The sequence below is a fragment of the Pecten maximus genome, chromosome 16, assembly GCF_902652985.1.
Source record: "Pecten maximus chromosome 16, xPecMax1.1, whole genome shotgun sequence".
NCBI lineage: Eukaryota > Metazoa > Mollusca > Bivalvia > Pectinida > Pectinidae > Pecten > Pecten maximus.
The window spans coordinates 25,532,698-25,545,471 of record NC_047030.1 but is presented as its reverse complement, the minus strand read 5'-3'; the positions used below and the strand labels follow the sequence as shown (position 1 = coordinate 25,545,471).

Below are 12,774 nucleotides of genomic sequence, written 5' to 3'. Positions count from 1 at the left end.
TTTCGCTTTTAAAATCGTTTTAATATATTTTACAACATGATGTATATAGGATGGATCGCAGCGACAGAAAACAAGCCACAATATACAAGGGTCGGATAACGCTGTCACGATATTGGGCCACGTGTCTCGTCCTTAGACCTGTGCGGTGTTTGTTGTTATATCGATATCATGTCTTTAGGACAGACCTATTATCTCATCTCTTTCGACATGTGCCCGACATGTAGCGAGTTGGAATGACAACTTCCGGACGTGTTGTCTTCGACATGACTACGAGGTATGGCATCCCGCAAAATTGATACACAAAACCAACACATTAACATATTGTTGATTAAGAGACATGGCTTCCAACATTTTCGCACAAGACGCCACACCTCGCTTTCACCCGTACATCTCTTCAACTTCGCTAACCTCGAAGTATCGTCATAGACCACTTATCGCTTGCTAAGAATTGTAACGAAATCATAATGAATTTGCTCAAGTTCCAATCTAAAAATATTGTAAATTTCATAATAGAAGAGATATTTTCCCATCGCCCGATTATTCCGCAAATTCGTGGGTGATTATCTACGTTTGAACCCATCAGTACTCGTGGCGACTCGTAGCATCAATTCGTGACAGTGATTCCGGGCCCTTTAAACTCATAGTAAATCACGTTCTATGTACATTTTATAGTATTTTAGTACCATGTCACATTATTTTACAGACCTTTTTGTACATATGTACTAAATGTGTTGTCAATAGTAACACGGAGTCCATCAACAATGTTAAATAAAAATACTACAATTACAGACAAACCCCCCGACTCGGTAGTACTGTGAACGCACACATTTCGACGTACTCTGATTTAAGCCCATTATTATATTTTGATAGATTGACAAATTGATGACCTGACGGATCCACAAAATATTAGGTTCAAACCAATGTGACGAGACTTTGACTAGTGAAATCATTATTTAGCGCGATATTCCGCTAAAATAAGAATACCACGAGAATACGTTCGTTTTAGTATCAAAACCTTCTATGTTTTAGATGTTAACAATGAAAATAATGGACAATGCTTAAGTTATATATTTCGGTGATATTAGAGAATATTTGAGAGGTATATTCAGTAATAGTAAATGAGCGGGGGTAGCATTTGGATATGCTGAGCGCTAGCTCGTACAAGGAACAATCACACTGGCATTGTTAAAGCACCCGGTAGTAACAGTGACCTTGACCTTGACCAAAAATCCCTGAAACTTGTCCGAGATAGTATGATCCTTTATATCATTGTGCGAAGGTTCATCAAAATCCCCATGGGAATTGAGTGGCAAGGGCTATGACAAACTTTGACATTACGTCCGATTTTTCTGTTCTCATTGGCTAAAACATGGTCACGTGGAGGTCAAAGTTTTATGATGTTAATCTGACGTTTCTTTTTACAGAAACATCAAATATTACGCTAATGACGCCATTATCATTGTGACGTCACAAAGAATGCCCCAGTGTTAATTTCCTGTTACACATATGAAGATAAATAAAATAGAATTCCACCTTTTGCAAACAAGGTTCATAATAATACTAATATAAGAACTAAGGAACTTTTATTCGGTTAATAAGGTGTTATACCGACACCATAATGACCTCACAAAGAGTCCATAATTGGCTAGATTAACGCAGTGTTGTCTGAAAGCCTGACACTGATTGACTAGTGTAACGCGTTGTTGTCAGAAAGTGCAACGCTGATTGGCTAGGGAAACGCGTTGTTGTCAGAAAGTATAACGCTGATTGGCCAGGACAACGCGGTGTTGTCAGAAAGTATACGTTGATTGGCTAAAGAACAGCAGGGACGACGAGTTAATGCCCCGATTGAGGTAAATACAGGTAATGTGTAATAGAAGGGCCATGTGTCCCAATACCGGTATTAAAATATCTAAATGATGAAGTGAAACCATATTTACAATACACATAAAACTTTAAATTCAACGGTAATGTACAATTAGTGTGACAATGAACTCTAACACATGGACTTCAATACTACTCACCAACATATTATAGACTATTTTATATACATCATCTTTAAAAATATTGTGAAAATCGTGAATTTTCGTATTTTGCCAGAAATAAACTTATAATTTTAAACTGAAAAATTACCTTTTAATGTTATCGATTTTCGAAACTGAAATCTGACAAAAATCAGACAAACTCTACATGATCAACATGGTCAATGTCACTATTATGGTATGTACAGCTAGTTGCTGTTGAAGCATATATTATTGTCGGGTAAATCCAAGGTACAACTTCAACAGTTTCCGTGAAAAAAATAGCATTCACAATATAGAATGCTCAATAACATTTTTATGATCAGAGGTTTATATACAAGTGTAATTTACATAACAATTACAATATGTACAACAAATTATATTGACTTCACAAAGTTTATTATTTTACTTACTATTTACATGAATCTTTAGTAAAGTTCCAACAACAGCGATATGTACCTCTGTATCAAATATGTGCTGTATCTGCTTTTAATTTGGGATATTTAAACGTAATATATACAGGAAAATCAAACATTCAATCAAACAACACAAATCATTTTCTGTTAATTTGCGAGCAAAATTCAACTGTAACATGGAAATTGTATAAATATCTACACGTGAAAAAAACGTGTTCTTCTAAATTGTCTTTCTTTAGACCACTCATAGGTTTATCAGAAAAGAAAAGAGTCTTTTAATCTATCGTGCAATCTTCTCTTATCGACATACCTTTTTGCCTCAAGTCCCAAACAAGAAAATTACATCTTCCAATTAAGCTTGCATTAATTTCTAGATTTTATCGATTCAGAAAGTTGTTGAAGATCCTAGCATTATCATCTCTAAAATGTGTGAAATATTTTCTATGCAAATCAAATATGAAGATATTTTGACAAAAATGATTTTTATATTCCATGTTATTCCTGCGCTGCAAACGCTCATCACCCACAGCTGATTTCACTTGTTATAAATAATATTGTTTTTAAAATACATGTATATTTGATTGATATTTACTCGGTCAACACTTCCATCAACTCATGCAGCCTAAAAATCATGATCTACATAGTTCACAATCTCAAAACTCAAAATACATCTAATCCGGTAGTTCACACTGCAGCCGATTCAAACAGTCGCCATGTTCGTAATCATTGACCAATCAAACCATTTTAACTGTCCCAGCATTCATTACATTCTCAGTGAAGGGCAGTCGTCCAAATTCCATTAAACGTCATACCGTTAACAACTGTCGGTGTTTCCAACTTTGACACTGACCCTGGCCTCATGAATTACCCAATATTCCCTCACAATGTCACAATGTGCTATTGCTGTGCATTATGGAACCACCATCGCCCGTTCAGTAGTTGATGACGTCACAACCACGTGACAGCGTTCTACCACAGCTCCATAACTGGCTCTGTCCGTTGTGAAAGGTATATCCTCTCCAGAATTGTTGCGCCTCACCATACCTCGCATTTATTTACTGGATTCATGTAAGATCCAGCTGGACAGTTGAAGACTTGTGAAAATTCTTTGGAGTTCTGTAGTGTACCGATTACCCTGAAAACAGACAAGGCCAAGTTTAAAATCAAAAATGTCAAATTTGAAATATATGAATGTTCAGTGTAATAGCAATGTTGGATTTAATGCATTTAAAGTTTGAAATTCCAAAATGTTAAATTTTGATTATATCATTGTCCAATCGTTACTACTTCAAGAAGCGGCTAAATTTGCCAGTGGCAGCCTTTTTCCTCATCGCCCCTTTTTGACTCCGGAAGAACAGATACAATAGCTGTCTGTCACAGAAATCTAATGAAACAGAAATTGTAACTCGAGGTATGGGAATAATTCATCCTTATTTAACTTCTACGAGTTATGTATTAAGTGTCGATTATTTAAGAAATTTAAGTTATTAAGATGTATCCTACACTTGGTACGATAACAGCATCTACCACAGACTAGACTCTGGAGAGGAAACCTACATTAGGAAGAGATAAGGTATATTTCTCAGATTATACCTTGGAGAGGAAACCTACATTAGGAAGAGATAAGGTATATTTCTCAGATTATACCATGGAGAGGAAACCTACATTAGGAAGAGATAATGTATATTTCTCATACTTTACCTTGGAGAGGAAACCTACATTAGGAAGAGATAAAGTATATTTCTCAGATTATACCTTGGAGAGGAAATCTACATTAGGAAGAGATAATGTATATTTTTCAGACTATACCATGGAGAGGAAACCTACATTAGGAAGAGATAATGTATATTTCTCAGACAATACCATGGAGAGGAAACCTACATTAGGAAGAGATAATGTATATTTCTCAGATTATACTATGGAGAGGAAACCTACATTAGGAAGATATAAGGTATATTTCTCAGATTATACCTTGGAGAGGAAACCTACATTAGGAAGAGATAAGGTATATTTCTCAGACTATACCATGGAGAGGAAACCTACATTAGGAAGAGATAAGGTATATTTCTCAGACTATACCATGGAGAGGTTTACCTAAATCGACTTAAATAGTCTTGTCCTACACGAGGGCGAGTCTATAGAAATTTTACCTAAATCGCCCCCGCCTATGGAGTCCCGTCCTAGACAAGTGCGAATCTGTAGAAATGGACTTACCTAAATCGACCTGGGCTATGGAGTCCTGTCCGTATTCTGTTTACTGCTGCTTCCGGTCTCATCGTGCCGCACCACACCTATCAGGAAGCATTGAAATAACAAAAGATATAATGTTTAGATACAATTAAAGCTTATTCACGGGTTTTAATATTTAGCAATAACATCAATTCACTGGAAGATATATTTATAAACAAACTGTTTGCATGGCGTCAATGTCATTAGGGATGAACCTTTAATTTGTTCAAGGGATTAATATTTTGCAAATAGACCAATAATTTCTTCGCGAGATAAGATTTTAAGCGAAAAACTTCAATATACAGAAACAATATATATTTCGTAGTATATAAATAATCTAACAATAAATATCAATTCACAGAAAAACGCATATATAGAATGTATACTGTAAGTTCAACATTTAGGATTATTTAAACAAGAGATCCCAGAGGGATCTTGGCGCCCACCATTGAATGATCTTTATAGGTTCCATGTCAGATTGATCTTTTCCCTACTTTTCCCTTCCTCTAAGTCTTACTTATCTGTGTAAATTCAGAAACAGCCCTCTAGTACTTTTCAAACAAGGGGAACCTATATACAGAATTTAAGATTTAGCTATAATGGCTGTCTGTCGGCCATGTTGTTTTCGTATTGGTCCCAATATGCAAAACTAGGCACTGAGGGGAACCTACATATGAAATTTGAAAAAGATCCCTTCAGTACTTTCACAGAAATAGCGATAACAAACTTCAATTGTCAAAATCCGAGATGGCTGCCTGTCGGCCATGTTGTTTTCTGATTGGTCTCAAAATGCAATATGCATAACTAGGCACTGAGGGGAACCTGCATATGAAATTTCAGAAAGATCCCTTCATTACTTTCTGAGAAATAGCGATAACAAATTTTAATAGTCAAAATCAAAGATGGCTGCCTGTCAGCAAGGTTGTTTTCCTATTGGTCTCAAAATGCAATATGCATAAGTAGGCATCAAGGGGAACCTACATATGAAATTTGAGATATCCCTTCAGTTCTTTCACAGAAAAAATGAAAACAAATTTCAATTGTCAAAATCCAAGATGGCTGCCTGTCGGCCATGTTGTTTTCCGATTGGTCTCAAAATGCAATATGCATAACTACGCACTGAGGGGAACCTACATATAAAATTTGAGAAAGATCCCTTCAATACTTTCTCAGAAATAGAGATAACAAACTTTGATTGTCAAAATCCAAGATGGCTGCCTGTCGGCCATGTTGTTTTCCGATCGGTCCCAAAATGCAATATGCATAACTAGGCACCAAGGGGAACCTACATATGAAATTTGAGAAAGATCCCTTCAATACTTTCTCAGAAATAGAGATAACAAACTTCAATTGTCAAAATCCAAGATGGCTGCCTGTCGGCCATGTTGTTTTCCGATCGGTCCCAAAATGCAATATGCATAACTAGGCACCAAGGGGAACCTACATATGAAATTTGAGAAAGATCCATTCAATACTTTCTCAGAAATAGAGATAACAAACTTCGATTGTCAAAATCCAAGATGGCTGCCTGTCGGCCATGTTGTTTTTCGATCGGTCCCAAAATGCAATATGCATAACTAGGCACCAAGGGGAACCTACATATGAAATTTGAGAAAGATCCCTTCAATACTTTCTCAGATATAGAGATAACAAACTTCGATTGTCAAAATCCAAGATGGCTGCCTGTCGGCCATGTTGTTTTCTTATTAGTCTCAAAATGCAATATGCATAACCAGGCACAAAAAGGAACCTGCATATATGAAATTTGAGAAAGATCCCTTCAATACTTTCACAGAAATAGCGTTAACAAACTTCAATTGTCAAAATCCAAGATGGCTGCCTGTCGGCCATTTTGTTTTCCGATTAGTCCCAAAATGCAATATGCATAACTAGGCACCAAAGGGAATCTACATATTAAAATTTGACAAAGATCCCTTCAGTACTTCCTCAGAAAAAGCGATAACAAACTCCAATTGTCAAAATCCAAGATGGCTGCCTGTCGGCCATGTTGTTTTCCGATTGGTCCCAAAATGCAATATGCATAACTAGGCACCAAGGGGAACCTACATATGAAATTTGAGAAAGATCCCTTCAGCACTTCCTCAGAAATAGCGATAACAAACTCCAATTGTCAAAATCCAAGATGGCTGCCTGTCGGCCATGTTGTTTTCCGATTGGTCTCAAAATGCAATATGCATAACTAGGCACCAAGGGGAGCCTACATATGAAATTTGAGAAAGATCCCTTCAGTACCTTCTCAGAAATAGCGATAACAAACTTCAATTGTCAAAATCCAAGATGGCTGCCTGTCGGCCATGTTGTTTTCCGATTGGTCTCAAAATGCAATATGCATAACTAGGCACCAAGGGGAACCCACATATGAAATTTGAGAAAGATCCCTTCAGTACTTTCTGAGGATTAGCGATAACAAGAATTGTTTACGGACGGACGGAGGGACGGACGGACGGACGGAGGGACGGACGGACGGACGGACGGACCACGGACCACGGACGCAGGGCGATTTGTAGAAATGGACTTCCCTAAATCGACCTGGGCTACGGAGTCATGTCTATACGAGGGCGACTCTGTAGCAATGGACTTACCTAAATCGACCTGGGCTATGGAGTCCTGTCCGTATTCTGTTTACTGCTGCTTCCGGTCTCATCGTGCCGCACCACACCTATCAGGAAGCATTGAAATAACACAAGACATAATGTTTAGATGCAATTAAAACTTATTCACGGGTTTTAATATTTAGCAATAACATCAATTCACTGGAAGATATATATAAACGTCAACGTCATTATGGATAAACCTTTAATTTGTTCAAGGGATTAATATTTTGCAAATAGACCAATAATTTCTTCGCGAGATAAGATTTTTAGCGAAAAACTTCAATATACAGAAAAAATATATATATTTCGTAGTATATAAATAATCTAACAATAAATATCAATTCACAGAAAAACGCATATATAGAATGTATACTGTAAGTTCAACATTTAGGATTATTTAAAAAATGTTTAAAACCAGCCATGCCCGCTAGTACATATTTTTGTCGTGGCAACTTCAGCTACCATTCCTGTTTGTCAGAAACGTAATTCAGAAATAAAACGTAAATCAGAAATTATTCCGGAATTTCCTTCAACCTTTTGCTGAGTGTCTTCGGAAGCATGCATCATTGAGATGGCACTATCGAGATGCCATCAGTTTCACGTCATCACAAGAAGACAAACACGAACATACTAAAGCTTATCAAAACACATTACTCATATGACCTTACCTGTTGATACGACGTTAAACAATACTAAAACCAAACTAAACCATATGGCTACCCACCTGAGCGAAGTTGAGAAAGAATAGTTGGTGATGGGTAAGATGTGTAAGTCCCGGTAATAAGTCTTCCTTCCTTTCCTGACTTCTTTCCCACTTTGAATATGCCTGTCAACAAACACAGTCAAAATGTCAACTATTTCGTTTACATCACTTTTTGTTATTGTATATATTCTGTTACTTTGGTATACCTTTTGTTCAACCTAATTAAAATCTTGATGGTCATTCTCACTAGGTTACATGAACATCAAACGACATCCCAAAAGGGGTCAAGCTCTGATGACCTTTGGAATGCGTGTATTTCACTTTCAGAGCGATTTGTCAATTTGTCGATGTCATCGAAGCAACCATTTCGTCACAGCATGCATCTGAAGCAAACCATTTCTGTACAGCATGTACATATAGCTATATGCTTTGTGGGACGAAATGACTTGAAACAAATTGATTATACAAACTATGCACTCTAGTCATGCTAACTCGAACATTTAAAATTCGCTTTCAAAATTCTGGAAGTAGTCATTTGATTGGCTAATCCAAAAGGACATCCTTACGTGACCCCTTATGGAATATTGTTAGATTAGATCTAGACATTTTGAATTTTGTAATTACGAAAGATGGATTAGCTATGAATCGTTAGAACTCTACTTGCCCTGTAGGCTTCCTTCAGTCCTCCATTGTCTGCAATGTTTTCTCCCTGTGTCTGTATCCCGTTCAGCTATCAAACAGTAAGATTGAAGTCAGTATAACACTCTTAACTCTATCTATACTTTCTATGTCTACTTATTATAAGTTTTTATATACCTTTTTGCTACATGTATCTTTTTTGTACGAAAGCCGATTAGTAACAAAAGAAAAAAATATATCGTTATTAAGAGTTGCATCATCTCGTTATTACGAGTTACATGTATCTTGTTATTACGACTAATGTTAACTAGTTATTACGACTTATGTTAACTAGTTATTACGACTTACGCTATCTCGTTGTTACGACTTCAGTTGTCTCCTCATTACGAGTTAAGCTTTGTCGATATTTGTTTTCGTATATCTATAACATTTGCTATCTCGATATCTATTGTTACTTGTTACCTGTATCAATGTATGCAATAACTACATATACCATGAAAACATACAAATAATTACCAATGATAATGGTGATACAATTTATACAATTGTTTAATAATTGTGACAAGTAAAAAAATGTATAGTTATGGTGATGTGTAAATATAAAGTATTTATCCTGATATTATAAATGGCGATTTGTAAATAATGACCGAATACGGTAACTGTTTTTACCATATATGGTAATGGTGATATGTAAATTATGACCATATACGGTAACTGTGTATTTACCAAATATGGCAATGGTGATATGTAAATTATGACCATATGCAGTCATGAGAATATGTAATATAGTAAGGGAGATACGTAATTCCCGACCATATTGATACCCATGTAGATATGTTAATACTTACCGTTATTCCTATCCCTGGCATAGTATAGTTGCTATACTGTTCTACTATACAGCTTGTCTGATTCTTGAATCGTTCGATCACAACGTCATCCCACCACTGTTTTAGATTTCCATCCTTGTCAAACTGTCGACCTAAGGAACAAATACACAACGAAACATTAAAGTAAAGAGTAGGATATGCTTCGTTTCTTAGAATCATAAAATATACTATTGTGAAAATACACATAAACAACATATTCACATCGCAACACAGTTCTTCCAATAATCCAATTAACACTGATATATTTACATAAATAAAAACACACCCATGCATACATCATTTATACACAAAAGAACATTAACAAATAATCTACAAATACATGCACACAGTAATAATTTACACGCATATTATTCAGTAAAGTGTACTAACCTCTGTCATCAAATCCATGTGTTATTTCGTGTCCGATCACCATTCCGATTCCCCCATAGTTCAATGATCTGTGAAATAAACAAAATCAATTCAATAACAAACAAGGATACAGTGATTATAACAAAACCATAATTCAAACTCATAATCGAAAAAAACAAATGCAAAATATAAACATATATATTCCCAAGGGGACACATGTAAAAAAAAAAAACAAGACCAGGCGCTCCGGGAGAGTAACAGTCTTCTGTTTCATCGACAACACCCGCCATATAAATCTAGGTCAAATCCTGGTTAAGCCACAATCACAAATGAGAGAGTGATGACAACGGAACCTTATATTTCTATAGACAATGGGTTATCAACTATTTAAATAAACAATATGGGGTCTGAAAAAAAACCTTTAAGTTGAGTTGGTGTGACTAAGATCACTCAATGCGATATCGTGTGTCCGGTTTACTTGACTAAATAGATATATATATATAGTGTAATCAGGTTGTAAGAAGCGACACCCATATATCAGTATCATGCTTTTTACTATCAATAATCACAAGAAACAGAGATAAAAAGCGAACGTTGCTAAGTATTATACGAAATGTGTTTACCTTTATTCGTTACAGTTTGTATATGTGTCAGAATAGAAATAGTTCAAAGTAAATGCGTTTCATTTATCGGAAAAGAGAAAATAATGTAATCGGTTAGTTAGAAGTGACACCCAGACACCAGTACCACGAATAGAAGAATGGAAGATGAAGCCGAATATTGTTATGTATTATATGAGATTTGTTTCCCTTTATTCATAGTAACTCGTATCTGTGTCGGTATGGAAATATTTCAATACAAATGCGTTTTATTCATTTGCTTTTCAAAATATTTTACACTCGTTGTAAAAAGGGTGGTCGAGAACCAACATTATATTCGTATTTTGTAAAACGAGAGTTGCAATAAACCAACTAGAACTTCCGTCCGGTTACTCTGTGACTTTTTGTTTCATCTATTTCAAAGTGACTCAATGGTATAATCAGAAAACTTTACATCAATTCGATGAACATATAGGAAGATCATGATTTCCTCTAGGCCGGGCAGTCCGAACGTCGAAACAGGAATTTGTTTTATATTTCCAGGAAGTGATTTTTAAAAAATGCATCAAAATAAGCTAAACACTTATATTCATTTAATATCCATCATCTCACTCCTTTTCGCACTTTTACGCACCTTACTTTCACATATGTTATATACTTGAAAATATGTCATTGGCCTAATCAATGTGGAACGTGGTCAATCGTGCCGACTCTGATTACGTGGTAGTGTTGATATGGCAACACAGAAGCTGAACACTTGACACGATTGACTAGGCTACAATGAAACTGAAATATCAGTACGAGATGCGATGCTTAAACAATAATTGTAGTGGTGTGATATTTGTCCATTGTCATCCTACTACGGAACTATTGTATGACATAATAATATACTTAATCATTTTATAGCAGTAATATTGTATATAATGTACATTATATATGACTTGACCATATGTAATACGAGTTGTTGACTCATTATGTTATCAAGTTTAGATAAAGCCTATTATTATTATTTAAACTAACTAAACAGCGAATTCTGTCTAGGCTCGGAAACAAACATGTATGTCGCCCCATTGATAGGTAACACATCGCTACATTTCCTTTCTATTCATTATTTTATACACTTCTAATGACAAAATGGCGGATTTAAAGACATAGACCCCAGTAGGTCGCAGTTATTATTATATAAGTAACTTACTTTGGATAGCCCTTGTAATAAAATGGAGGCTGTAGAATCCCTGCTGGAAACACTGAAACAAAAGACAAAATTATACCAATGTAAATATTCCCCGAGATTATCAGAAAGGCGCATTTTTAAAGCTTAAACTTAATCGTTGTTTATTTGATTCGGCATAGACCAGGTACTCTTAACGTAATAATACATTTAAGTTAATGAGTTTAGAATTGGTATGACTCAATACACAAGGCTCGTTCCTCTGATAACTAAGCTCTTTCGGCCTGTAAAAATGACGCCATAGACAACATTGTCATTTGCTAAAGATGTTAAGATTAAATTAAGCTAATAGAAATACATCTTTCAAGCAGTAGGATTAAATTGTTTAAACATTTTTCAAATGGTAAGAAAACTATAACTTGATCTAATACAGATAATAAGGGACTTTAACTTTTAGCAAAGGCAATCATAGAGACAACATCTTAAAACTAATGATTATTTTTTAGATTTGGAAGTCATATACGTATATATACTTGTTCATATTGTAGCATATCCGGTTTCTGAGGTTATGACTGCATAAATTCAACGTATAAAGATTGATATAATACATTTGTAGATCGACATGAAACAATAGATCGCTGCCCGGAAGTAACATATTTCTACATCGTAACAGGTTGGAACTACGTACATGTACTCTTGTGGCAATGATGTTATTATTCAGTCAAAATAAACACCCTGTCTCGATCCTTAACCAATCTGTTTCTTCTAAATTTATGAAGAATTTAATAAGAGACCAGCTGTGCTACAGAAATGAACAACGTATATATATTATATACTTTAGTTACTGTACGTACTAATCTGATTTTTCGTGGAGCTGTAGAAAGCGTTGACAATGGCCGGGGTCGTTGACCATCTGAAAAAGAAAGCATTGGTACACACATTCGGTTTTCTTTATTGAGTTTTCAAACGGCGCGGTCGTGCCATTAACGGCCATTAACACCACGGACGACAGTCACGTGGCCTAGTTTCCGCGTGCGGTACAGATATAAACACAATAGGATGATATAAGAAGCAAGACGGGATCTGTATCAATATGTTTTCAAATTCGTATTTTCTGTTTACTCTCTGAGAAGGTTGGTTGGTGTG

General features: G+C 35.6%; 1 protein-coding gene across 2 annotated transcripts in view; it reads right to left on the bottom strand.

The window, feature by feature from the left end:
• LOC117345114 (neprilysin-1-like) overlaps positions 1-12,774 on the bottom strand; it is a 66,708-nt gene continuing 53,934 nt past the window's right edge. For both annotated transcript variants that reach the window (XM_033908073.1, XM_033908074.1), the window contains 8 exons: positions 12,483-12,541; positions 11,653-11,704; positions 9,880-9,947; positions 9,472-9,602; positions 8,649-8,714; positions 8,006-8,107; positions 7,270-7,346; positions 1-3,572 (listed from right to left, as the gene is read on the bottom strand). In XM_033908073.1, the coding sequence (XP_033763964.1) occupies positions 3,473-3,572; positions 7,270-7,346; positions 8,006-8,107; positions 8,649-8,714; positions 9,472-9,602; positions 9,880-9,947; positions 11,653-11,704; positions 12,483-12,541 (655 nt within the window). In that variant the 3' untranslated portion in view covers positions 1-3,472. The remainder of the gene's footprint in view (positions 3,573-7,269; positions 7,347-8,005; positions 8,108-8,648; positions 8,715-9,471; positions 9,603-9,879; positions 9,948-11,652; positions 11,705-12,482; positions 12,542-12,774) is intronic.